General features: G+C 42.2%; 2 protein-coding genes across 2 annotated transcripts; one reads left to right on the top strand and one right to left on the bottom strand.

The window, feature by feature from the left end:
* Positions 1 to 1,007: 1,007 nt before the first annotated feature.
* CUNH1orf131 (chromosome unknown C1orf131 homolog) lies at positions 1,008 to 7,577 on the bottom strand. Its single transcript, XM_054279606.1, has 7 exons — positions 7,516 to 7,577; positions 7,090 to 7,382; positions 4,938 to 4,994; positions 3,815 to 3,910; positions 3,044 to 3,130; positions 1,976 to 2,028; positions 1,008 to 1,343 (listed from the first exon to the last, which is right to left on the bottom strand). Exons 1-7 carry the CDS (start codon positions 7,574 to 7,576, stop codon positions 1,214 to 1,216), a joined length of 777 nt encoding a protein of 258 aa, XP_054135581.1. The 5' UTR covers position 7,577; the 3' UTR covers positions 1,008 to 1,213.
* Positions 7,578 to 7,637: 60 nt separating this feature from the next.
* On the top strand, positions 7,638 to 27,574 carry GNPAT (glyceronephosphate O-acyltransferase). The gene is made up of 16 exons (XM_054279607.1): positions 7,638 to 7,874; positions 11,261 to 11,452; positions 13,848 to 14,024; positions 14,862 to 14,991; positions 17,166 to 17,293; positions 17,755 to 17,830; positions 18,419 to 18,570; positions 18,661 to 18,791; positions 19,469 to 19,692; positions 21,817 to 22,062; positions 22,455 to 22,534; positions 24,261 to 24,401; positions 25,264 to 25,363; positions 25,457 to 25,550; positions 26,513 to 26,574; positions 26,876 to 27,574. The coding sequence occupies exons 1-16, from the start codon at positions 7,638 to 7,640 to the stop codon at positions 26,917 to 26,919; spliced, it is 2,214 nt and encodes a 737-aa protein (XP_054135582.1). The 3' UTR covers positions 26,920 to 27,574.
* Positions 27,575 to 27,715: the final 141 nt, after the last annotated feature.

Below are 27,715 nucleotides of genomic sequence, written 5' to 3'. Positions count from 1 at the left end.
CTCTCCCTATCCCAGAACACTTTCCCATCCTGGGAGGGGCAGCTCCAATGGTGCTGCAAGCTTGGCAAGACACAGACCTCGGGTCAGGGATCACCTTGCTCAGGCTCCCAGCCCACAGGGGTACCAGTACACCTAGAACAAGTTCCTGCTGTAAGGGCCCTTTTCCTTTCCATGTACACATCCTTCACTGCCAGAGCTGTTCCAACAAGCTCCACATCTCCTTACAACAAACAACAAATTCTGTCATCTAACTTATCCTTATCTTTGTCTCCCCCTCAAATACTCAACTTTCATTTTGGAAGTGTAACTAACAATTGCCTTTTCTAATAGTTGGACTTTAAAAGCAACCAAATAAAATATTTAGCTACAGAAAAGAATCAATGTTGTTCCAGAAACACCAGACTGCTGAAACCCAAATAGCACCAAAAGGCAGTTTTGGTAAAGATTTCATAGAAAGGCCATAAGAAGCATGGAATCAAATCAAATATGAGTTAACTGGAACAACCAGTAGCTTTTGAGTGTCCATGCTCATTTGGCTCAGTCTTACATGGTTTTGTTTTTAAAAACCAAACAACCAAGCCACCAAACCACTATTCCAAAGTGCTTATTTGGAGATCTCTACAGAGTTATACAAGATGAGTGTGTAATTCTTGCCTGGGACAAAACTTCAGAAGAGTATTATTTTCATTCCAAAGCAGGTAATTTTGACCATTAAGAGGTTTTGCTGGACAGAAAAATTATTGTGCAGTTCCACTATCCACTAATAATCTATAAGGATACAGAAACAGATTTATGTCCAAGAAATGTTTGGAGAACACCTACTTCCAGTTCAGAGTGAGTAAGATATTGCTTTTTCCAAATTCCTTCCATATGAAAGATATATTTATATTCATCCACTAATTTATGGATTAAATGACTATTTTACTTACAGCCAATAAGCTGATTCTACAAAAAAAAAAAAGGGCCTTTTCAGCACATATTGACTAATAAAAATAGCCTGTATAACCTTCTTAATAAGAACTCTAATCTTTATTTATAAAATAGTAAATTCTAATATCCATCCCAAGGCAGAATGGTACATAAAAATCCTGCAATAACAAATAAGATTAAAAAATTAGGATATGGTGGATAGGCAAAAGGCCCCAGAAGTCTGTGTTGCTAGCAATGTGAATTCTCTTATGCATATTGTCCATTTCACTCTGTATCATGAAGTTCATTTGCTAACTTTAGATGATTTAATTTTCTTTATGTCACGGCTTTGCAGAATCAAGGTCCCATTTCTGAATTTTCCAACTTGTCCTGCAGGCCAAATGCTAGGCACTGATTTCTTCCTCTTGGCCTTCCTGAAAGAGGGAGAGGAAAAACAAAAATTAAAATAAACAGCAGAAACACAGGTAAATGCTTAATATGGTGAAAAAGTCACCTATTTATGCAGAGTTTGGTATTATGGACTATCACACCATAGCATGTAAAAACTTCAGAACATTTTTCCTTCACAGACATGCAAAATTTACAGCACATTACAGCACGACTTACATTTTTAAATGTTTAGAAACACAAAGATTTTTGGAAAGAGAAGGAAGACAGAGTACAGAGGAAACTTGCAGCACTAGGATTAGGAAATGTCAGCTCACTTTCAAGCCCCTGTATACTGTAGCTTATGCTTTGCAGAAATTATCTCTTAGGGGAAATGCTCTGAGCAAGTGGTGTCTCATGAGTCTGCACACAGGGATTTTCATCCCTCTGACCTCCCGCTGCAGTCTTAGGACGTGTTGGGGCAGAACTGACATACTCTCAAGAAAAGCTGTGGAGCTGAAGCCTCTGGAACAGCTAGGCACTGAGCAGTGTCACCATTTTTTGAGGAGCTCAGCACCTGGAGAATTTTGTTGCACTGTGATGTGCATGATTTCTGGAGTAAGACTGTGCAATTACACAGGGGACATACACTGGGGAGACCATGTTAAAAACACCTCACCTCTCCTTCTGTTCTTTCTGCTTCTTCTTCTTAAGAGAATCACCTTTATGTTCCTGTTTTTAAAGATACATATTTTAATGAAAAAGGAACAGAGCATGCTAGTTAAACAATCACCTGCACAAAGAACATTCAGTAAATAGCCTTTACCTCACAGAGCAGCAGGAAGTTAAAGCAAGCTGGGAGACCTTCTGACAGAACAAGTGATGCAACACATTATGGAGCCACTGCCAGGAGTGCCCAGAGCCCTTCCTAATGCCTATGGAAAGCACAGCCCACTCACGACCAACGTGCTTTCCCTGCCACGTGCAAAGCAGAGGCTTCCTCCTGGAGAAGGGGCATGTGACAGATCCCAGGGTCAGAAATGGACTTGCTACCAGGCAGGTGAGTCCTGTCACCCAGCTGAGGGCAGCTGTCAAATAACAGGCTCAGCTGCTGTGACCGGTCATGCCCTTTGAGCCACATGACAGAGCAGGAGAAGTAGGTCCCTGGGGAAGAGGGTGGCAGGAAACAGGCTGACAGAGCAATTACCAGCCCCACCAGCCTGCTCCCACCTACATGGGAAGGCTCCATAGGGAGGCAGAGAGTAGGCTTAGAGCCAGATGGGCTGTGCTAGAGGATGGATGCAACAGAGGCCTCACCCTTGCTTTAAATAATGAGTAGGATACTAGATGGAATTTTGCTGATAAAAAAGCAGTTGAAGATCTGGCTCTCTATGGTCAGACAACATGCAACAAACTTTAATTGGGGACCATTCTGTTTCCTCTTAAGAGGAAAGGATAAAAAAAAAAAAACCCACTGCTGACTTTGTGTCATCAGTCTATCAGCCTGGAAGGGTGAGGCAGTGAAACCAACCACAACACAAGCCTAACTCTGTGTCTTCGTACTGCCCACAACCAGCTTTTACCAATGAGATTAATCCTGTCGTTGCCAGGAGCCCAATCCACAGGGAGCAGCAGGTGTCAAGCTCAGGCACTCCTCCTGCACCTGAGGTGTTATTATCTGTCAGGCTCTCTTAAAGAGGGCTGGGTCCTACACGCTGCCTTTTTCTACAGAAAATTTCATACAAACCTTTTCCTTATCAGCATCTTTCACTGCTTTTTTCTCTTTCAGTTTCTCTTGGTAAGTCCTGTAGTTCATATGTGCCTTTTTGGGGGGCTGCAACAAAGATTGGGAGGGATACTGCCGATTAAATTTTCAAATAGGTTCAAAAATTATTCACACACTTGTACAGACAGCATTTTTCACACGGTGGTGGCAAAACATTACAAATGCTTATTTCCTTTTGGGTGAGAGGATTGGACTTAAGAGACGTCAGGTAATCACAAATTGTTTCTTTCTTGGTGAGGACAGCAGAGAGAGACAATTCTGTTCTGTTATCAGTCCTACAAGGTTTACATATACACACTGAGCAAAAAACCCCAACCCACTTCCTAAAAAACACCTCAAACATTATTTTTCTGTTTTACACTAGTTATGATGAACTAAAAACTTTTCTCCATCTTTTTCTGTCTGTGAGAATGAAGATTTAAAAAGTGAGCCCCGCTCTCTCTTTATTTTTCATGGCCTGATTAAAGATCAGTAAATGTTGTTTTTCAGCCTGATCAGTCATATTTAATCTGTAATATTTTCCTGATAACACACCCATACTAATTTTCTAATCATCTACAGAAAATAGACAAGACAGAACAGATGATGTAAAAGTAAGGATGAAGTGAGAGAGGGGTCAAGGCAGGGGATTTTGTGTTTTAAAAGAGGAATACCAAAGCCCCTCATGTTCTTTACTGCTTTTCTGCATTGTAACAGCTGGGTGACCTGCACCACAAACCAAGGGACAATTACCTTGGCTCCCAGCATGATAGCACGCTCCTGTTCCCAAACACGTTGCTCCTGCTTCTTGTAGCCAGTGATTCCAAACTTGTGCACTTCCAGGCGAGCCTAGAACATTGCAGAAAATTTCAGGCATTTCATAATGTCCAACCTGTTGTAAAGCAGTGCCTGGCAGAGTTCAATGAAGTCATACTCCTGAGGAAATCCTGGCTAACACTGGAAATTGCTATAGAATAAAACTAACTGAGTTCAGAGCTATACTGCAGAGCAGTTAACCACTGTCCAACTAATCTCTGGATGGTGAGGACTTTTCAATTCTCCTCATTTCACATAAAGTAACACAACTCATTTCTTCCATGTAAAACATGAGCACTTCATCCCTGAGAAACATGGACAGGCAGATGGTGGTTTGACTACACACATAGGCAGAGTTAACACTACACAAGCATACCTTGGCAAAACCACTAATGAATCCATAATCTTTTTTAAATCTGTGGTTAAATCTCCACCCTCCTTAGCAGTACCGAGCTCCATGCAGAATCTCCAGAGAGAGACTCCACTGGATATCATAACACATCCCTGAGCCACAATTAGGCACACAAAACAACTTGCACAGATCTGTAAACAAACTGGTAGCTAAGGTGGCCAATGCTAGTTATGTTCACGTAAGAACAGATGAGAAAAAAAAGACAAATGGAAAAAGGCATTTGCTGTTTCAAAAACAGATGCAAATACACTTTTCTTTTCCTTCCCACATGAGATGTCAGAGATTTAAAACCATAGGGCAGAAAGAACTATGTTAAATATTATGGGAATTCATGCACCTTTACACATTCCCCTCAAATTCTCACTGGAAGATCAGAAAGAAAGGCCATGAAATTACACACCTCTCTCCACATGGAGCAGCTGACTGCTGCCAGCCTGTTCTTCCTTTGGTGTGGCATGTAGCCAGAATTACCTATTAGGAAATCCTCACCTACAAGAGAGATTTCCTATTAGGAAATCCTCACCCACAATCCTCACCTAGCCATTTCTGGAAAGGTTTCCCATCAGTCCCACCGTAGCTCTCTGAAGTATACGCGCACACGTAACTGTACACTAAACTAGTGGCATTAGTCTGATGCTACTGACTTACCTTTTCAAAGTTAAATTCTTGTCTGACTGCATTTTTCTCCTCATTCACTATTTGGGTCTATAAACAAAACAAAACAAAATATTTCAAATGAATATGACAAGTAACACCAGTTTAAATGCTGTCTTGGATAGCTTTCTGAAAAGCAGTGAAATGTAAAGTCAGTTGTATGGAATAATACACAGGTTTCTAGCAGCATTTTCTTCTAGCTTTATTACCAGGATCTGTTAAAATAGACAGTTTCAGTGGCATTTTTCTAGGTAAGTAAGAGAAAAACTGCCACATGTGAACTATGTATCACTCATATATCCATTTCCAAACCCATCCTGAACAGCTAAGGTAGGATAGCTCATGAATTTTAGCTCACTGTCATTTTGTTTGAGACAGTGCACTGACAATAGTGCAAGTACTCACAGCTGGGGCAATATGTAGAACAAGCTTAATTCCTAACTGCATGGACATATATTAGTGTCCATATCCAGCTTCACTAATGCCAGAGAAACAGCTCCAAAGGGTGCACTGTCAGCAATGGCAGAACCCACTTAGCACAGGCTGAAGAAAGGACTGGCTCAAAATGAGCTCAGAGAAAAGTACTCCTACTCCATGATTTACACAGACACCTTCCATCAGCAGTTCTCAGCTTGGAGGGGCACTCTCCAGAGGGAATACACTATCTCCTGGAAAGAAAAAGAAGCACAAAATCCCCAGGGAGAGAGAGAGTTCCATGCTTGCTTGTTACAGGAGTGTCCCACATGGGACACTGCGGAGCAGGTACAAATTTCCCAGGATTGTCTTAGACCGTCTGCTTTCTGATTTCAGGGAGGATGTGCTGAACCACCTCTCTGAGTGGAAGCTCTGCCAACAAACTGCCATCTGTTCAAGATATTACCCTGTTCACCTTCCCTGTTTGCTCCCAAAGGTACAATCCGCTCAGAGGAAACAGGAGTACTACATAAGCATTACAGCTGAACTGAAATACATTTCATGCATTTCCTTTTCACTCTGCAGGACCTCAGGACACAATAAATCACAGGCTCAGGCCCTAGGGTTACACCAGGGCTTCCCTCTGCATCCACCACAGCCAAACTCGTCTCAGTTCTGCAATTCTATATAGTATAGAATTGCAATTTCAATCACAAATACACCCGGTTATCTTCAGAGCATTTTGCTCACAAGCGTAACACCAGTATTTTCAGATAAAAAAAACTCCAGTTATAAAAAACTTGAGAAAAATTTTAGAGGAAAACATGCTGGGAAAAGCACAGAAGTTTATGGATTCAAACAACTGCTGGAGTCTCTTGAAGTCCCCAATTCCAAGCAATCAAAACCCCAATATCAGTAAGTCTCTCTGAATTCAAGACAGCCATATGTTGGCCCATCAGAGCTTATTTTAGAATGGGCTTCTGATGTTATGGCCATAAAGACAACTCAAGGAAAACAACCAGAAAAGTTGTAAAATCTGGAGACCAATCAACCCCTCTGCTCAGCTTCCAGCCAAACCTATCCAGACCTCCCTGTTGAAGGAACTCAGCTACAGTTTTTGGTAGTGAAAAGCTGTTTGGCGGCAGGAAACCAAACCAGAGGACTGATATCTAATGCTGTCATGCCATCCCCCACTGACTACCCAACACCGATCCTCCAAGAACAAATGCTGCTTGTCAATGGCCCAGTGCTGCTGTGATGCCAGAGAAGAGAAGCAAGTTTTGGCACCTCGCATCCACAGCTACTGACAGGAACAGAGCAGCACACAGAACTCCTGGGCAGTGAAGTAGCCATGAGGCTTATTAACCTTCCATCTCTTTCGTTTCTTGCCGTAACATCAGGCCTGTCAGCAAATCAACTTAGTTTGCTGAAGTGCGCCTATTTCAGGATTCTTATACAGAGATCAGAAATTCAAAAGATTGGTCTTCAAGTCCTGCCCCCTCCCCTGCTTCATCCTGCCCCTGTTTCCAGCAGCCCCACCGGGAATCAGCAGGACCAGATGCCATCGAGCTGAGGACGCGGATGGCCAAAGCATGCGGATTTCCAGGCACCTGCACCAAAGGAGGGACAAACCCAGGCACAGCAAGGGGCTGGAGCTCTCCCCGCCTCACGGCGCCCACCGTCGGGCAGGGCCGGCTCGGAGGCAGCGGGGACCGCGCCCGCCCGGCTCTACCTGTGCTGAGCCGGCGGGCGCTGCCGAGGGGCCGTGCCGCTCCTTCCTCTTCCTCCCGCGGAACACCACCACCTCCACGGCGGGCGGGCCGGCGGGGGTCGGCGGGGCAGGGCCGGCGGCGCTCAGCTCGGCCCGCAGCTCCCCGAAGAAGCCGCGGGCCCCGCGCCGCCCGCCCGCCGCCGGCTGCGGCTCCCGTCTCTCCTCTTGCTCCTCCTCTTCTTCCTCCACTGTCGGCGGCACAGCTCTCGCTTCGCCGTCCTCTGCAGCGCGCCGGCCGCCGCCGGGCTCCTCACCTGTGCCGAGCACATGCCGTGGGTCAGCTCCGCGCCGCCGCTCCGCTCCAGAGCGCCCACGCCCGGCCCCCTCCCCGGCCCCCGGGAGGACCGTGGTGCCGGCGCAGCGCCCGGCCCGGCCCCGCGCACCCACCCAGGTCGTAGAGGGCGCCGAGCACCGCCTCCAGCCGGTGGCGCGGCTCCCGCGGTCCCATGGCTGCCGCGGCGGGCGGGCGGGCCGGCGTGTGACCCCCGGCGGCTCCCGTCGCACCCGACATGGCGCCGCCCATAGCGCGGTGCCCCCGCCTTCCGCCGCCGCACCGCGCCAGGCAGCCGGGCCGGGGCGGCGCGGGGCCATGGGCGCCGCGGGAGGCGGCGGCGGGCGGCAGGGCAGCGCGACGGGGTAGGGCGGGCGAGCGGGGCGCGGGGCGGCGCGGCGGAGCTCGCAGGACCATGGCGACGGCGGCGGCGGGGGCGCCCGGGCGGGCGCGGCGAGGGGCGCCCATGTACTCGGTAGGCGGCAGCGGCGGCGGGAGCGGTGCCGCGGGGCAGGGGCTGCTCTTCTCACCCGCGCTGCGGCGGCGCCGCTCACTCCGAAGGGGAATGACGGCGCTTGGCGCAGTCTGCCCCTCCATCCCTCAGCCCCGGTTCGTATCCCCGGGGAAGGGGAACCGCGCTCCTGAGGGAGGGACGAGGCCTCTCCCGGGCCCCGGCGGGACCGGGCGTTTTCCCTCAGCAGTTCACCTTCCCGCGCACCCTTCGCTGCCTCGCCTGCTCCTTCACTGTCTGTCGTGACAGTCGAGACAGCCAGAGCTCCCGATCCCGAGCAGCGGCACGGCTCCCTCAGAGCTGCCGTGGCAGGCCGGCCGGGCTGGGGGCGGTGGGAATGTCTCCTCCTGAGGGAGGCAGTGTCCCGGGGTCCGGGCACCGGGTGCTCCGCAGGGTTCAGCCCGCAGCAACTTGTCCTGCCAGCCATGGGGAACTCCGCGCTGGGAGGCTGGCGTGGGCATGGAGCGGCCGAAGCGGGTTTTCCCGTGTTACACAGTGAAAATTACTTCATTGACCTTGCTCGTTCCCCGCAGCTCCTTCGCCAGCCTCAGACAAGGAGGTTTAGGTGTGGGGTGCTAAACCCCACCTCTCTCCTAGCGTTTGGAGGAGGGGACTAGGGAGAGAGGGAAACTGCTCCTTGTTTCGGCAGAGATTCCCGAACTTCTCTTCTGTGTCTTGTCTGTGTGCTGGTATCCCAAGGGCATCGCGAGCACCATCGTTACATTGCATATCCTAGTTATATGGAAGCAGAGGAGTTCCAGGCTCCTGCTGTTTTGCTTCCACACTTTACCGCTGTCACAGTAACAGTGCGTGCCGCTGAATCTTCTGATGTCCGGGTTTCCAACAGTGTGTTTTCCAAGTGTGTTCTCTACCAGCTGGCAATTCAAGCTGGAACAACAGCTTGGCTGTAATGTGTAAAAGCACAGTTGCAAATCTTTAGTGTTTGGTGAAGTGTGTGGTTTGGCTCCCTCAGTGCTCCTTCAGAACAGGGCGTGAAAATAACTATTGCCATGGAGAGAATTCAGTTGCACATCAAGTCTGAAGACCTCAGACGAATAGCAGAGGCAGAGAGGTGATTTTTCAGTGGGCCATGGCCATAGCAAAACTCTGCTGACAGGAATTGTGCTGGGGAACAGCTGTAGCAGTGTGGTGACTGCTGATGTGGCTGATCATGCCCGTGCTGAGTGCTGCCTTTCTTTGTCTGGATTTCATGTAGTTGCAGATTGCAGGATTTTAACTTTTTGTAACTGACATAAACATTGCTTAGATGTTCTGAGCAATGACTTGTCGCATCTTATCTGAGTAGGTGATACTTAGAGTCATTTTCTGCTACTATTCTGAGCTTTTTTTGCCATTATACAACATAAGAGATTTATTTTTGTTTTATTTTAATCATGGGGTTTGATATAAGGTGTCAACAGCAACAGATGGCTGATAGAAACTATTTGCAGTCATCTTAACAGATCTTAGCTTACTCAGCTCTTGCAAAATACTAACCAATTGAAAGCTGTGAAAGAAGAGAGGTTGAAAGCTGTAATGCTAAATCATACAGGACAAAACCCCCTAAAAGTTTTAATACCTATATGGGATTGTTTTGAAAGTCCCTGCTGTGTGTTCTGCAGTTACTATGAGGTAATTCTCTAAACTGCAGCTGTGGAAAGAAAAGTTATACAATCTACTAAATGCAATTATAGTAGAGGGATGGTCTCCAAATTTGCTTGTGCTGTGTGGGTAAAAGAACTTGAGAAGGTCAAACATTCAAACATTATAGTGGGATTTGTGTCCTCCAATAAAACAAAATTGACTTTTGATACAGATGAGGCTTTGAAGGATTTTTTGTCATTCTTAAGTGGAGATATTCCTGATTTGAGTAGTTTGGTTTTGTTACACCAGATTACCTTGTGGTGATGAATGGACAGGAGCTAAAGGTTTGCTCTCTACAAAGGTCAGCTGCTCTGACAGTGTTGCTGATGTGGCTCTGGGTGGCTGGCTGGCAGTGAAACCTGACTCCCTCTCCCAAGGCTGAAAACACAGCTGCCACTGCTGGGCATTTGGCTTATCTGTTGCTGATGTTCCCCTGTGTGTTTGCTGGCCAGGCTTTGCACTCAGCACCAGAAAAGGTCCCTGAAGGAGCTTATGAAGCATGTTTTACCCTTCATTATCACTTTGATTCTGCACGGGTCAGATATAGAAAGGGGAAGTGGAATGAATGAAAAGATTCCCATTGCTACCCTTCAAGTGGAACTGTGGAGGAAGACATAAGCATTTTTATTTTTAATATCTTCCAATAAATATGCTTGGTCATAACTAATACTTTTTTATTTAACAGAGGCTTACTCCAGTTGTCTTACCTGGTGGTTGTTGCTGCTGGTTTGAAGCTTGGAGAATACGGTTTCACTCTTAGGAGGACTGAGGGGTCATTCATACAAACTGTGGTGATACAGGAGATAATAGGAGACATCTCTCTCCAGCACAAGGGTCTACTGGCTCAAAGGGAAGAGTTTTGTGTGAATTTTTTGCAGCAGTATGGACCCACAATTAGTTCTTGGTGCCCTGGGGTTTTTCCTGCTTAGCAGTGGTGGTGCTGATTACTCAGAGGCTGTGCTCTCTTTTTACCTACATGAGCACTATATTGCATTCATGTGGCTGACAGTGAGGTGATTTGGGGTTTTTTTAATTTGTTCTTGCCTGATAATGTTTCATGTAACTTACATCCAAGCTGTGTGAAAGCTTCAAGTCACCAAGGCCCCAGCTACAACTTTTAAGTAGCAGGGATTATTTTCTGTGTGTTGATGATTGGTTTTTTATAATGTGAATCATGGCATTGTCTTAATGAAGCTGTGAAAGTTGGAATCAAAAGTGTTTTAGTTAATAGCTATTAATTATGGAGAGGCTGGAGGCAAGGCACTTCAGCTTTAAAAGCCCATGTCTTCTCTCAGTTTCTGTTGTGTGGAATTAAGTAACGTGGCATAGGGTGACTTTAAGATCTTTGAAGTTGAAGGGATTAGGGTAAGGGTTTTTTGGGGAGGGGAGGAAGAATTAAGTATCGTGGCATAGGGTGATTTGGGGATCTTTGCAATTGAAAGGAATTAGAGTGAGGGGTTTTTTGGGGGGTTGGGGGGTGTATGTTTGCTTGTTTATTTTGCTTTTGGGTTTCTTTCTGGATCAGTCTTGCAAGCAGGTGGTGTTGGTTCCTGCAGTCACAGAGTGTAGCATGCAGACATTATTGGAAGCTAAGAAGAACCCCCAAATGTTGCAGAAGTAGTGCATATCATTATTTTGGTGCTGTAGCCAAGCAGGTCACCAAACAGCTTGAGACAGTGTCTCATTCTTCATTTGTATGTTCCTAGCAGAAAGAGCTCACATCAAAGAAGAGAGATGAGTTTGAGGATATCCTGGAGGAAAGGCGTTTGTCCAGTGACTTGAGATACGCCATGAAATGTTACACCCCGGTGATCTACAAGGGACTTTCTCCTTGCAAGCCCAACGCTATCAAAAGTGCTGTTCTCCACTCAGAGCAGGTTCAGTATGTTATCAAGCAGGTGAGTCTGGACAGTGAGCTCTAGGATGAGGTGGATCACACAGCCAAGCTTTGTGTGGCAGCGGAAAAAGAGATTGTTGCTGACCTTGTTATAATGGTAATTGTAGTTTGGAAGATGGTCCAGTAAATAAATAACTCTTTTGGCAGGAAAAAGAAAATACTGGAGTTGCCACTAAAACTGTCAGGTTCATGAAAGAGTGTTTTGATTTTGCATATATAACACTTCATCATTAATTTATCCAGTGTGCCTGACTTCTTTTTTCTCCTTCTCCTCATACTCCACTGTTCTCACCACAGAACAACATTGTGAAAGACATTAGCACTCTCCTTCCTAGCAGATGTTTTTGTACTTTAGGGGTGTCTTGTAGGAATTTTATAGGTTAATGATGCATTTATGAGCAAGTCCTAAATGCTACTTTCACTAAAATGAGAGTTCTATATCACAGATAATTCTTCAAATTAGAAATACTGTTTAAGATGTAACCCCATATTTTTTGTTCTAACATGAAGGGCAGCTACTACTTTATAACAAATAAAGTTAGGCTGGCTGATACTTTGCACTGTCTTTAAATACCTGAAATAGTGTGTGTGTTAATTAGCAGCATAAACTAATTTCAGTAGCCATAAAAAATAATTGCGAGTGTGTAGAAATACCTAAGGTGTTTTGGTTTGTCCTGAGTGACAGGCTGCTGTAAATTTTTTTCTATTTGTTTCTTTTAATGGCTAGTACTACCTGTGATATATGAAAATGTGTTATAATGTGACAAAGTATGTCACTCTACACCACAAAGTAGTTCTGTTTCCATTATGGACTGCTAAAAAGCCAAAAAAATCTTTCAACTCCAGAGGCTCTAAAAATTTACTGAAAGAAAATACTTTACAGAGGGTTTGATAGAAAGACGTTTGTGTGATGTTTTCTTCCGAAGTACTTTCTTGATAGGAAATTATTTTGATGAATATTTTCTGGCTGCATCAAGTGGTTGAAGGGAGTTAGCAGACCTGCCATTGCAGCCTGGTTCCCAGTTTTGCAGTGGAGGTTACTGGAAGTTTCTGACTGAGAGTGTCCTGGGCAATGTGCCCAGCTCTCTATGATGAGGGTCCCTCCTGCCTGGGCAGGGTTTGCTCAGCTTTGCACAGGCGTACTTGAATTTGTTCTTGTGCCAAATTGCTGCAGTTACTAAAGTTCAACGTGGGAAGTTAAGGTCATTTGTTTGTTTTAGCTTTCTATATGCGACTGCTCTGGGGTTTTGCTTTCTGATTTTGGGAAGTTCTTAGTTCCATAGTGGATTTGCCCTTAAATCACACAAGTGAACTGTGTGGTAAGCCTTTTGCTGGTAGATGAGAACACAATCTCTTCCTGCTGAATAACAAGAGGATTTTTTTGGCTTTCTAAGCAAGACTGGTTTTCTCAGGCTTAAGTGAAAGCAGTTTTTGGCTTATTTAAGTGGCTAAAATAATCAGTTTAAATACACGTGGAAATATGTAGGATAATAGGTAATGCATTTAAGAAAACACATTTGACCTAGTAGATGTGATAGTAAGGTATGGAGGTAGATTGGAGGAGATGGATTTTCTTATATGTCACTAAATGGAAATAATAGATAAGTAGCACTGGCTTCCAAATGGAGATGAGCTTTTTTGGAGGCTTTTTCTTCTGACATTCCTTTCCTTTCCTCCTCAATGTTGAGTAAAAGTCATGTTCCTTATTCCATAACAGTAAAAGGCTTAACTTTTCAATTACATATTTCTAGATTCAAATACCAAATTGGAGGGATGGCCATTATTTAAGTCTATTTCAGGGAACTTCAAAAGGGAATGTGCATGGCAACAGAAGAAAGATCATTGATATGCACAGTTGGTAGAGACAGTGCTTTGTATGCAATTCAGCTCTCCATTGCCAAAGGAATGCATCACCAGGAAATGGTAGTGTGATAGGCTGAGGTTCTTCGTAAACTCTAACCCAAATGCACTTAAAATATTTACATTTTGACTGTCTCTACAAACGTAGGCTTCATTTTGCTATTGAAAGAAAAATGCACAGAGTCTTCTTCAGACTGATAATATAGGAAATATTCTTTGACCTTAAATATCCTCTGAATATGCTGCAAGTTAAAACATTCACATGAGGGGAGGATTTTGTGTTTAGGGGGAGGATTGTTCTGCATCCTCCCCCCGCCATTGACATCCAAGGTTATTTTGGTTTTTAAGCAGCTTTAACTTGGCTTTGTTGGCTGGCACCAGACAGATCCTGTATGATTAGATCCGCACCTATCACATAAAACAAAATCTTGTGGACTATTGTAGTAGTTCTCCCATAGTAGCTGTGGCACATTAGAATGGTGTGCATGGGCAAGGAGAAGGGAACAATTTGTCACTGCTGTTTTGTTTCTCCTTAGCTAGCAAAAGAAATGGGAGAATCACCTGATATTATTCAAGAAGAAGCCACGGAAATCCTGGATGAGATGGGCCACCGTATGCAACTAGGAGCTGTCAGATTTTTTGCCTTCACTCTGAGCAAAATATTTAAACAGCTTTTCCAGAGAGTTTGTGTGAATGAAGAAGGAATGCAGAGAGTGAGTACTGGTGGGAAGAAAAAGTTAAAATATTTTCAGACCAGTCAGATGGACAAGAGCTCTAATCACAAATAACAAATGTGAAAAATACCCTCTAAAAAAAAAAAGACTGCACTCACTTTTGTTTATTGGTGCATTTCTTAGTAAATGTGGGAGGAAAGACAGATGATATGCAAGTATTTTAGAGGCACACAGCTGTCAGGATTTTTTGTATATCTTCCAAATGCTTCCTATAATAAGGAATAGCATGTGCCTGTGAGTATGTTAGATCGGCCACCAAGATAGTATTTTCTATCTGATATTATAAAATAAGAATGTATTTAGCTGAATTGGGGGTCACAATATAATATTACATGGCTGTTCAGCAAAACCCTCATACAGCTAAGTGTGGTGAAACACTGTGCACCTCTGAGGCAGGAGATGCTTTAGGTTTTCCTCAGTTTCCGGGAACCGTTGTCCCTCTATTTCATTTCAGGATATTGCTGCTCTGGAGGGTGCAGTGCATTCCCTGGAAGTCAGCCATGTCAGTCCTGACAGCCCCTATTTGGTTTGGTTCCCATCCGCATCAAAAGGGATTGGAATTAGACTATCCCATGACAGGGTGCCCCTAGTTTTTGAGTCCTGTGATGCTTGTGAGCTTCAGGTTGCTACTCTGGAAACAACTGCTCCAAATTTCCAATGGGTGCTGTGCTGAAAGAGGTATTGATTGTGTGGACAGAGAAATGACCCTCCAGCAAATGGGGTCTTGTTTGCCTTAAGCCCTGTGCAGGTCTGTATTTGCAAATTTCAACAGTCAGTAAATATTGGGACAATATTGTTTGCACTGTTCTTTTTCAGTTGCAACACGCCATTCAGGAGCATCCCGTGGTGCTGCTGCCCAGCCACCGAAGCTACGTGGACTTTTTGATGCTGTCTTATTTGCTATACACCTATGACTTGGCCTTGCCTGTCATTGCAGCAGGAATAGGCAAGTATTTTTTTAACAATGTTTTCAGGATTCAGAGAATTGGTAGCATTCTCTGGTAGCTGCAACTATAAGTAGTTGTGTTTAACTTCTGCTCCAAATGTATCTTGTTAAATCCTTCTTAGGTAAGTTGCTTATAGTGTTTGAAAGCTTCTCATTGGTGCTGAGTCCTGTCAAAGGTGAATATTTTTCTTAGCAAGTTCCCCCAGAAGTAGCCCATCTATAGGCCTGAGGCTGGGGCAAAGATAAGGGTTGTGAAGAATACTTCTGTTTGCTTTCATAGCCTGGTAACAGGCAAGAACTTGCCCAGCTGCTACTGTGGGTGCAGAACTTTTTGTGATACTTCATACAGTTTAAAGTGCAGTCACAGCAGCCAGATACAAAGTACCCGACATCTCATGCTTGTTTCTGATGTGACTGATTCCTTTGAAGTGTTGGCAGAACTTTGTGACATGCTGAGAACAGAGCTGGCAGGGAAATGATATGGCATATTAGAGGTCAGGATTTTGGGCATACTTAGTTGTGAAGCAGATGAAGCCAGTAAATTTTTAGGAAACAATTCTTGAGGGCTTGAACAGCATCTTCCCAGTTAATGTACTTTTTGATAATCTGGATGCTGTCAACACTTAACTTAGAAACCTGACCTTGGAAGTCAGAAGTGTCAAACAGGCCTTCTAAGCAGGCAGAAAACCACTCAGGTCTGGTGCAGCACTGTTACCTTTCCACAGGTAAGGTAACCTAGCAGAGATGTTGGAACTTTCTGCTTTACTGTTGTCTGCTTTTCCAGTCAAGAAGTTAGCAAGACTAATAAAAGCTTTGAGAACAGGCTTGCTGTGGAAGATGAGATTTCCCTGGTGTTTGAGTTTGCTGCATCTGGGTGATGCAGGTTAGATTCACAAGTCCATGTTTCACAGCTGCCTTGATCAAGGTGTTGCAGTTTGCCTGTGGTGTATTGTTCTGAATCTGCTCACGTGTTGTTATAGGTATTACTGTAATCCTTTGCTGACTTGGATTAGAGTATTTTTGAGTTTTGGACCTCAAAATAGTATCTTAAGATATTATTAATTTAGCTTACAAGGATTTTTTTTAATGATTAACATTTTTTGAGTGTTTTGGGTGCTTTGGGGTCAAAGTTCTCCTAAAGAATTAGGGGCTTTTAGCTTGATGCTGCCTGCATGTGTGTATTATTTTAAATTCCTCTGGAGAAAACACAGTTCTCTATGGTTGTAGTTGTATTTCATAACTGCATATCATGTTAGATATTCACAAAGTCACTCTCAAATGAGCACTTGTGCTGAGAGGAGAGACTCTCCTGATATAGGTGGTAAGTGCCTTTGCTTTGTTAGTTGTCTCTTGGCCTCAAGCATACAGAGAGATCTGTAGGGATTAGCTAAGGGAAGGTAAAGCTGCCAGTACATCCTCATACAGTACATTAGCAGGAATCTAGCTGGTGTTGGGATGATGTTTCTGCCACCTGTGACATTTTCAGGGCAGTAATTTTAAGTGTTGCAACTAGAAATATGAATTTATTTAACTGAGTGAGCATCTGTTCTCCAGTATTTCATGGATTGAGGTGGCAAGGAGGTTGGAGTGGCACGTTGCCAGCTGATGTGTGGACTTGTTTTAAATGCTTCCATAAGAACTTTGTTAACATTAAGTGTTTTTTCCTGCTTTTTACAAGTTAGGCATTGACTATCATTGCTTAAAACGGAAAAACTATAAAATAATTTTAGCTGGTTTTATGTACATCCTCCAAAATGATGAGTCAGGATCATAAATGGTCTAATGTAGTTTAACTGGCTGCCTAATTTCTGTGTCTTCTGGAATATGTTCAGTAGGAGCTGCTTTTTTCTAAAGATGAGTGAGACAATATACTTCAGAAATTTAGTCTGTATTATGGCTGAACTCTGGCCATCTAAATTATGAAAATGAATTGCTCTAAGTGAATGCAGCTTAAAAAAATGGAAAGCATATTATAATATTCCATTCTTGTCCATATAAGTCTTGCTAGACAATTTGAAAGCAAATAAATGTGTTGGCAACAAAGGAATCCTTGAAAGAGATCTTCTGTATTCTGGTAATCAGTGTGATAGAAATTTTGTGGTTGACTCTGCTGGCTGATATTAATCAGTAAATTTTGTGTGTGTGGTTTTGGTTTTTCTTGGATTGTTTTTCAGATTTCCTAGGAATGAAAATAGTTGGTGAGCTGCTACGAAGGGCAGGAGCCTTTTTTATGCGACGTTCCTTCGGTGGGAACAGACTCTACTGGGCAGTGTTTGCTGAATATGTAAAAACCATGTTAAGGGTAAATAACTTGCTGAGATCTCAGAATGTGTACTTAAGAAGTACTCTGTTGGAACAATTCTTGTGAGATATGCAGGATGTCTTGGCTGTGTGACTGAAAGTCTTCATGGTGTAAGCACTGAGTAAGTGCTTTTTACCTCAGATTTGCTGTAGGTGAAGACCATGTGTGCACTCTGTTATTATTACACAGTTCAGTAAGTGATAAACAAATTATTCCTCATCAGTTGCTTTGGATTGTGTGCCCATAACTCATGAAATACTCAATATTTTCATTAATTAAACTATATGGTATGAAAAATACAATGGATGAATGTAGGCTTACAGATAAATGAAGTTAGATATGTTTGTCTTTCATTATAAAAACCAACTTACTTACATTTGAAGTACTTAAAACTATTTGTGGGCAATAAAGAAGAAATGTTTTTTCTGACTAGATTTTGTTTGTATGTTTTACTTTTGAAGAGTGGCTATGCCCCAATTGAATTTTTCCTTGAGGGAACTAGAAGCCGCACTGCCAAGACTCTGACTCCAAAATTTGGTATGTTTATTGAATATTTGAAACTTCTAATATTATTAGTGTTTTCATTAGTGGCCATGTGCTTTGTAAGTTCTTTGGATAGGAAGGGATGTTAATGTAGAGGGAAACTGGGGAAGTCTGTCAGAGTATGGAAAACACCATGGCTGGGTTCCGAGGCCATACAAAGAACAGCAATACACTTCACTTGCACTCTACTGCTTTTGTTCCCTTTGCCCCCATTGTGTGCTAAATTCAATAACTCTTCACCATTTTATTCCTAGACAATAGGCATCCCCTGGTCAGCAGGGAAATATTGTAGTTCTAACTGTAAAAATAATAGGGAATCTTTAGAAGGAAGATGCTGTGCAAGCACAGAGCAGTGCTGCTGAAAAGAGCACTAACAGCTGTCCAAGTGTTGCTTCCATTTACCCTCTGTTTTAAGGCTTGGGCAATGTCTTTTGCTTTTGCTTGCTTGAAGAGAGAGCAGGCACAGTGCACACCTATTAGCAGTTTCTAAAATACAATGATATCCTTTTCAAAGTTAAATTGCAGTTGCTTTTCCCTCTTTGAAAGAGACAGGTGATTCATGGTTTTTTTTCCAATTGGCAGGTCTTCTCAGCATTGTGATGGAACCCTTTTTCAAACGTGAGGTCTTTGACACATACCTTGTTCCCATCAGCATCAGCTATGAGAGGATATTAGAAGAATCTCTCTATGCATATGAACTCCTAGGAGTCCCAAAGCCCAAAGAATCTACATCTGTATGTAAATTCCCTAAGAACACAACATAAGTGGATGTACACACACCCTGTAGCACCAGAATTTAAGTTTTCCTCTTCTCGTTTTCATAGGGGTTGTTAAAAGCCAGGAGAATCCTCAGTGACAATTTTGGTACCATACATATCTACGTTGGCCAGCCAGTATCCCTTAGAACCTTGGCATCTGGGAGGATCAATCGGTGCCCATACAATTTGGTTCCCAGGTACTGCATCTTTCCATGGTGTATGCACAGGAAAAACATTGGTTTAGTCTACACCTATGTGAACTAACTAAGATGTTCTCTTGCACTTTGTTTTCATCTTCTCTCACCTCCCTCCATCTGCCTGTTCAAACTGCTGAACCTGTCTGGTCTGAGCACAGGCTTATTGTGCTTGTGACTGGGTGTTTCTGAAATTAATTGTTCCTTGTGGCTTTCCCTGTGTTGAGAAGACGCCACTTTAAAATTTAATGGTGATGCATGAACCAGACAAAACTCTGATTCCTTAGAATGTGGTGCTTTTGCCACTTAAAATTTTCACCTCCCTCTCACTTCTTGCATTATTCCTGCAAGCTGTTTAGTGACTGTATGTCAGGGAGAGCTGTAGCTGTGACTGGGTTGTGTTGCCTTTGCAGTTTTTTCTGTAAAACATAATGCTTTTGAATTTTGTTTGAAGACAGCAAATATACAGCATCAGTAGAGAGGTCTATGCTTCAGGTACTGTCATGCAGCTACTGATGCTTTGCTCTGTACTTCTGTTTTACATAGCATACAGAATCACCCTGTAGATGCTAGGTGCTGTAAAATGACAGATCTGGGAACAATATGAAAGAAATAAAGAGGGGTGTTATTTCTATTAGACTTTTTGAGCTCTTTACCTTAAATTGCATTGTTTTTTTCAGGCATCTTCCCCAAAAGCCATCTGAGGATATCCAAGAATTTGTCAGTGATGTAGCTTATAAAATGGAGCTCCTGCAAATAGAAAACATGGTTTTGAGCCCTTGGGTGCTAGTTGCTGCTGTCCTGCTCCAGAATTTGCCAGCTATGGAATTTGAGCTTCTAATAGAAAAGACACTGTGGCTTAAAGGCTTAACACAGACTTTTGGAGGATTCATTGAATGGCCTGGTATGCAGAGAAAGTGTTATTTCTGTTCCTCTTGTTGCTTATGAAAAATAAATTATATTTCTATGGAAGCAATGTACAGTAACAGCTTTACAGAATTCTTAGAGTTATAAATGGATTTTAGGATATGCTAAAAATCCTGCTGAAATCTGACAGGTTTTGACTGAGCCTGTTGAAGATAATACTTCGAAAAACAGGTGGAAACAGAACAGACATTTTACTGTTGTATCATGTGAGAGGGAAATGATAAGGTACTTTGTCAGAGTACTATGGTTTGTGTAGTGTCTGTCTTTCTGAACTGTGTGTAGGTAACAGGCAGTTGTCTGATCTGCACCACTTAACTCTGTGTAATGCTACATTTCCTGCTTGGTACTGACTACAGTGTAAGTAGTTACTGGTGCAAAAAACTAGCAGAAACAAATGGGTGGAGGAAATAAAAACTCTTAGTTGTCTGTTTATTTTTAAATTTCATTTTATCTCCAGAAACGATGATTTATATACACCCCCCCTTATATATATATATGTGTGTGTGTGTGTGTGTGTGTGTATAGTGTATATATTGGCTGCTGAAAGGTTGATTGTGCTTTCAAACTTTGTTGGAAACTTCTCTCTGTGAGCCAGAGTGACACAGGCAATTTTAGAGCCTCAGGATGTAAGTGGTAAAGCTAACAAAGAACTGCATTGTGCAATGCAAGTACATTTACCTTTCTGCTGTAGGTGGACTTAAGTCAAGAATCTTTGCTTTTGTAGTCCTGTGTATAATCAAGGATCCCTCTCACTACTACAATAAAGAAATAGGAGCAGGCTACTGGTATAAAAGAGCTCTGTCACCTCTGGGGAAAAAAAAAACTTCATTCAGGGAATGCAGGCAAGGTCTGCTTCTGCCAGACTAGTAAAAGCAAGAATTTCATGGCAATACTTGAACAACATTTAGAGTCTTACTACACAATAAACTGAAAAACATACCACATCCAGATTTGCTTATTTATTTTGTTTATTTTCTTAGCAACAGTGAGTAAGCATTTGCTTTAGTAGAGTTGTCATGTAGTCAGGGAATAGCAAATAGGCACGGTATAGAAATGGAGCAGTGACAAGAGCTGAGTGGATTTTGTTGGAGTGTGCTGTCTGTGCTCGAAGCATCAGTTGCATACTGGCTTTGTTTTGGTTTGGATTGTCAGTTTGAAAGAAGAAATACATTTTAAAGGCCAATTTGTTGATGCCAGCAACTGCATGTACGCTCTCCATTCTGGTCTCCAAACAGCTGGTTATTTCTGCCCTTATCATGCTGGTTGGTCGTTACAGGCAGAACATTTGCAAAATTTTATATTCAAAACAGGAAGTGTAAAAATTACTTGCACAGACTTCTGCTTCCTATTGTATTGAGAAACTTGGGAGCTTTAGCAAAACTTGAACTAAGTAGGTTGAAGGAGTAAATAAGATGAAAGGAGACTCTACATGAAATCTGTATTCAAGGAAAGGAATATGATGGGTTTTTTCTGTCAGAGGCTATATTGATTTGATATGCCTGTGGTGCAATGAACATATAAAGTGTATTTTAGTGTTAAATATGAAGTTTTTATTGCTTACTTGTCGAATTGTTTCCAATTTGTGCAGGGAATGTTTCTCATTGAGTAGGTATGTTATGTAACAATATTTATGCTAAGAATTTTTATAAATTTAATTTGGGATGAGGCATTTCTTATGCATGAGAGTTGACGAAAAAGTTTATAAAAAGATTTGTACCTATGATTCAAAATTTGTAGTGTCAGAAATGCTTAAGCAGAAGCATAGTCTCTGTTTCCTTACTAATGAATGTTTCCATCAAACAGATATATCCTTTTTCCATTTGAAGGCTCAGAGTATTTGTTCCAGAGACAAAGGAACAATTACAATTTGCAGTTGTTAGTAAGTGAATGAATTCTAAGCATTTTAATTATAGAAATGTCTGAAATTTGTTCTCACCATGTCATACTATGCCTAGTTTGCCAGTTCCTGGTATGGATTCTATTGGAACAGCTCTCTAACTGAATGTTTGGTGTAGTGTCTGAAATACTGGTGCATTTTGGGCTGTTTCAATAGAGTTATGCTCCCTTTTACAACTTCCTGAGTGCTGTATTTTCCTCCTAGATAACCTGTGTGCCAAAAAAGCAGTCCTGTCTGGCCTCACCCTGCATTCCAACATCGCTGGCCTTGTCGATGGCCACGTGGTCCTGAATGACAAGGGAGTGGAAGATGGAGCCGTAGGGGAAATCGTCTTCAGGCACGCGCTGGCCGTGCTCATGTGTGCCACGTACAGGAACCAGCTGCTGAACGTCTTCGTGCGCCCAGCCCTGGTGGCAGTCGCCTTGCAGATGGCACCCAGCTTCAGAAAAGGTACCCTGGGGCTCTGGGGAGCTGCTGCCTTTGCTCCTTGTGCTTCCTGTGACTGCTAGCGGCAGCTATCCGAGCCTGTTATGCTTGGGATAAGGTAGATGTGTTGGGAGGGCATTGGGGATATTTTGCTTGCCTTTTTTTTTGTTTGTTTACCCTTTGATCCTTTTGTAGGATTTGATTGTGGCATCTAATGCATGTTCTGAGAAGCTGCAAGCCCCCGCTCTTTCCTTTTCTTTACAGCTGAATCAAGTGCTTTGAGTACTTGCTGTTCTGTTTGGTTTCTGCCTTTGTATGTATGCTTCAAATGCCAAGTCCGTATTTTATTTGAAGTAGGTACTCTCTTAAATAAGGAGTAAATGGCTCTTCACTTGCATTTACAATATTTTTTTCAGAGGAAGTCTATAGCTGCTTCAACTTCTTGAGAGATGTTTTTTCTAATGAGTTCATCTTCTTTCCTGGCATTTCATTGAAGGTAAAAATATCCCTTATACAAAAATACTGATAGTAATGCAACCAATTAAAATAGCATCTGGTTCCAGGGCTCTGCTAAACAAGTGCTTTGTTTACCTACCGGGATATTACCTTGATCTGCAAGTGGCAGAACTAAAAAGGGGGTCATTATGTTGATTGCGAAATGTTGTCTGAATCCACAAGGTTGTCATTGCAATTTTTTTCTCCATTCCAGTAAAAAAAAAAAAAAAAAAAAATTAAATTGCCCAATTCTGAACTATCAAAATGAACTGTAGCACAATTTTGGCTTTTTTACGTAAAGCTACCAGTCTTCCAGCACAGATCTGAAAATCTGTGTTAAAGCAGTCTTTTCAATGAAGTGTAAATGCTGTCAGGGGTGCAGCCTGTGAAGGTTTTTGAAGTGAGAGCTTTCCTAATGGCAAAATAGTTTCCCTCTTAGAGTCTTTGGAAGCTTTACTTGCATCCTTTTTTGCTTGAAAAGAATTTCCCCTCATTTTACCTCCTGCCCCATGCAGGCATCAGTCATACAAAGACAGTATTGTTCCTGCACACTGCCTTATTCCAGGGCTTAGTGTGCCTGTGTGCCCCCCTGGCACAGCTGGATACAGGCAAGCTGGGAAAACTGCAAGCAGCCCTTGGCTCTCTGCAGGACTTGCTCTGTCAGTTTGTACACAAACCTGCTGGGTCAGGGCTCGCTCTGGTCCAGCCTGCTTGAAATGCAGGTGAAAACAAGTTTATCAGTTAAAAAGCTGGTTCAGCCTCACACCCAATATAAAATGGTATGTGTAGTTTTTATTGGATTTTAAACTGATTATGTGTTATTTTTATCAGTGCTGAGGACAAATATATGATGGTGATAGTTATGATCTTTCCTGTCTTAAAAAAGAGATAGTATCATTTTCACAAGAATGTTCAAGACTTGCAAATGTATTAAAATCTCATAGATTTTTATATAGATGAGAATTGGGCCTTTTTTAAAGGCTGACTGGCACAGTTAAGTTTTATTTGTTGACAATTTTTGCCTCTTGCAACTTTCTTGAAATAGCAGAAAGTATCAGGGAGCAGGAAGGTGGCTGGCTATGACTGACTTTGCTGGAGTCTGATGAAAGAGTTGCTGTGATGCTAAGGGATCTTTTAGCCAGCCACTCACCACTTTATTCATTCATTTGCTGTCATGTCCTTGTCCCATCCCTTTGTGTAATCTGTCCCCCTTTTGCCCATATTGGCAGTAAAATGGTTTTGACCTTGACATTTCCATACTTTGTAACTTTTTGGCCATTTGTTTTCTGTTTGGTAGAGGGCAGGTCAGTGATCTGTATTATCATTTATTGCAAACACTGGACATGAGATAAAGGCAAACCCTTAGTTTAAAAATAGGTAAATGAATGAAAAACACCCCCAGGAAAAAACCCTAAACTGGACAACCTGACCCTGTTTTGACAAAATCCTGAGGGAGCTCAGGCTGGCTATTGCAATAGCAGCCACATCCACTTCCTTTGGGCCAAGGTCTGTTGTGCATTGAGGAACTGCTGTGTTTAAGAATGTGTTCCCACTGCCTTTTTATATAGGTATTTTTGGGAGACAGGAAAATTTTGGTTCAAGTCTCTTGACAACTGAGTTCAGAAATGAATGTGGTACCCTGTTGGGGTTTGTGTTGTTGATTTTGTGGGAAATGGTAGCTGCACTTCTGTAAATGTTAGAATTTTAGTTATGCATTTCTTGCCCAGGATTTTGAGGAAGGATGTTTTCTACTCACAAAATGTGATGCCATTCAAACGAGTCAACAGGAGATTTATCCTACTGACAAAGGAAGTGGTACAGTGTCTTTCTTGTCAGCTATGTTCAGACCTTTTGTGGAAGGTTATCAGGTATGTTGTCCTTCAGAAAATGATCTCTTTTTTTTCCTGTGTTTTGTAGGGATACCTCTGTGTAAATAGGCTGAGAAATACAAAAGTTAAGAAACAGCAGTAATAAATCTTAAACCCACCCTTCCCCAAGGATCCTAATTTTAGCTTTTTGCTCAGACTTGTCCAATTTGCCAAAGCAGTAACTGCTATGTGATGTGATGGCTCATTGTGAGTTTATGAGATTCATAGGGAGTGTGCTGCTACCAGGTTCATTGTTCTTTTTTATGAGGAGCTCTTGCTTAATTCATTTTATGTGGGTTGTCCTGCCAGGTCTGGAAATGAGTTTGCATCTCCTATCTGAGAGCTTTTAAGAGAATAATTAATTCCACCCATTTCTCTTTAAATTCTTCTGGTTTTTCCAAGGTTTTAATAAAATGAAACATTTACATTCCTGTAGTAAGTAATACATACAGACCCAGAAGGATAAAATCTCAGCTAAATCAGTAAAAGATTGGTGAGACTGGAGGTGTTCAACATAGTGGAATGTAGTCAGTGATCTGATGTGTGAGGTCTACTGATGTGCCCATTTTTTCTCATCTTCAGAACAGGTATTGCTTTAAAAAAGTTGAACTGTTTTGAGTTGTAAGAATAAGAATGTAAAATTAATGTCTAAGGTAGCTATTATAGAAATATGGAGTCTTATTTTAATATTGGGATTCTCTTACCTGTAAACTTTCAGATGCCCTATGCAATGGTACCTTTTGAGGTCCTCTCCTATGCTTTTCAAAGTGGATAGTATTACTTACAAGGACACATCTATTCATAACTCATTACAAGCTGACAAACTAAAAGAAAGGAATGCTCATTTTCTTGGAAATGTTAGTTAATTTTCAGATACCTCTCAAAGGAAATGAAAGAAGCATTTACTGAGAAGCAGTTTATACCTGGAGTCCGCAACTTTGTTTTTCAACTTCTTGAGAAGGGTGTGTACAGCTGTTACTTAACATGGTTTTACAAGAGTAGCCTGTTAATTGAAAATTATAAAAAATTTAATTGTGTTTCTATCTTCTCCATAGGGAGTACACAATGTTATGAAGCACTGTCTTCTGACATGCAGAAAAATGCCTTATCAGCTCTTGTGCAACTGGGTGCAGTGAAGAAGAAGAAAATGTAAGTAAAGTTAGATACCTGGTGTATAGAAATCTTAGTGGCAATTCTTAATGTCTGAGCTCCTAGCAGAGCAGCAGAACCCCAACTGCCTGATCACCAGAGGTTGACTGGAGTCATAGAGAAGACCCAATAGTTCCTTTCTATACATGATGTGGAAGTGGAATGGCATGCCCTCATAGTGGAAAGACTCCTGTGGGACCTAACAAAATTCATTAACTCACTATTAGGCTGCTTCTGATTCCCTTTACCTTTTGGTTTTCAACCTTCCTTCCTTTTTTTCTTTCTGATAAGAAAAGAGCAGCACTGCTTATTTGTAATACTGTGTGCTACAGTAAGCCTTGTGAGGCAATGTAAGCAATAATCAGGAATGTAAGCAATAATCAGGAATACCAGTAGTTTGGGGGAACTTCAGCACTGAGATGATCTCAAAGCAATTTAACTGAAAGCTTGATCATTTGAGTCCTTTTACACAGTTCATGGTTTATAGGCCTAAGATTAAAATGCACCTGTTGCTGTATGATGTGTTATTCTGTTATCAAATGAATTTGTGTTGTGGTGCTCCTTACTGTGTTTAAAAGTATGATCCTGGAAGTCCCCAATAGAACAAGTCCCTGCAGTGTCTTGAGTGTTCCACAGAACACAGATGGCAGCTGATGATCTGAGCTATTTCCTTATGCCTCTGTTAATTAAATGATTAGGTTAAGGTAAATGTCTATAGCTAAATTCACCTTTCAAGTAAAAGGAATAAATTGAGTGCAGCAGAATTTGGGGACTGTGAACAAGAGAAAAGGTAAAGAAACCATGACTGTTCTAGAGTAGAAGTCTGACATGTCCTTAAAGTTGATATGTATGATGGTATGATGAAAAATATGTAATTATGAAAATGTTTAATTCTGATTATTGTGTAGAAATTACTGGAATGAGGAATATTTCTTGAGTAAACTTTTTTTTTGTAATTGTAGGCCCAGTGGATTCACTTACAATGTAAATCAAGAGGCTGTTAGTAAAATCCTGGACATGTTTGGTAAGTGTTCGCTAATCAATTTGAAGAGAGCTTCTCAAGTTATAAATTACTTTGGACAATGCAAATATGTTAGATGTAGTGATGTTAGCTAGTAATTCCATAGACTTAACTGCATAAAAATCTTAGTAATGTTTTTTTACAATGCTTTTTCTGGTATCATTAGCTGCAGCTTTGAAATATCGCTTCTTTATTTCACATACTGTGCAATCCAGTGACTGAGGGCAGTAAAGTAGGAAGTAGTTTATTGGCATGGTGTTAACAGCATGTTGATCAGAAATATTCAGTGTGGGTTTTTTGTTAGATGCTCGGATACCTGTACAGAAACCTGTGGCTGCACGACTCTGAGTGGCACCTGATGCTGAGAGTGGATGTAAGCTCCTGCTGAGAACATGGACCACTGCCCCACTGGAGCAGGGATAGGAGCAGACACGGTTCCCTTCCTGCCCAGCCAGCCTGCAAGCGTGGGAGGCACAGAGGTGTTTCTTCAGCTGGACAGCTCTCCATTACCAATTAGGAATTGCTGCTGAGGGGCTTAGAGGTGTATGTACATCCTCACCGTGTTTTGTTTTTTCAAACAAATTAAACATTGTCTCTTTTTTTAATAAATATTGAAAGAGATGTGCACAGCAATGGCTACCTACATACAATTTTCTAGACTTGTAACAAGAAATGTGATTGGTTTCAAGTATTTAATGGATGTGAAAATGTAACAGGGAATTAAAAGACTTGCTATTAAAATTAATATTTAGAAAAAAACGTTGCTGGCTGGCTAAATGTAAGGCAAGGCCCTCATGAATGAAGAGCACAAATCAAACCTTGGGCAATAACCAGAACTGATAAATGTATTGGGTCTTGTGTTTTGGTATTTTGTGTTTGGGTTGGTTTTGGTTTTGTTGGTTTTTTTTTTTTTATTTGTTTTTTTTCTAAGGCAGCTTGGCATTATTTTAATTACTTAATGAATGTTATATTTAAACATTGAATTAAAGCACCGTCGATTACGTGTCTGTCGTCTCTTCCCCCCGTCTCACCACTGACTGCGCTGTCCCTTGAGGCGGCACTGTTCTGCCCGCGTCTTCCAGGGTTTTTATTTTTCCCAGTCCGCTCCCTGCTGCCGCGTTACAAAGGCGGAGCCGGGGCGGGC

Source organism: Melozone crissalis, unplaced genomic scaffold (genome assembly GCF_028551555.1).
Source record: "Melozone crissalis strain CALT ecotype California unplaced genomic scaffold, PUWL_Pcris_2 ptg000027l_1, whole genome shotgun sequence".
NCBI classification, from domain to species: Eukaryota; Metazoa; Chordata; class Aves; order Passeriformes; family Passerellidae; genus Melozone; species Melozone crissalis.
The sequence above is the reverse complement of the archived record's forward strand: the minus strand, read 5'-3'. Positions and strand labels throughout refer to the sequence as shown.

Coding starts and splice junctions, on each gene's coding strand:
- CUNH1orf131 (XM_054279606.1), bottom strand. CDS start 7,576: ATGGGACCGCGGGAGCCGCGCCACCGGCTGGAGGCGGTGCTCGGCGCC. Junction 4,995..7,089: donor CGCCCGCCGGCTCAGCACAG/GTAGAGCCGGGC, acceptor TTTTGTTTATAG/ACCCAAATAGTGAATGAGGA. Junction 3,911..4,937: donor AAGAATTTAACTTTGAAAAG/GTAAGTCAGTAG, acceptor GCAATGTTCTAG/GCTCGCCTGGAAGTGCACAA.
- GNPAT (XM_054279607.1), top strand. CDS start 7,638: ATGGCGCCGCCCATAGCGCGGTGCCCCCGCCTTCCGCCGCCGCACCGC. Junction 17,294..17,754: donor ATGTAAAAACCATGTTAAGG/GTAAATAACTTG, acceptor TTACTTTTGAAG/AGTGGCTATGCCCCAATTGA. Junction 19,693..21,816: donor AGGATTCATTGAATGGCCTG/GTATGCAGAGAA, acceptor TTTTCCTCCTAG/ATAACCTGTGTGCCAAAAAA.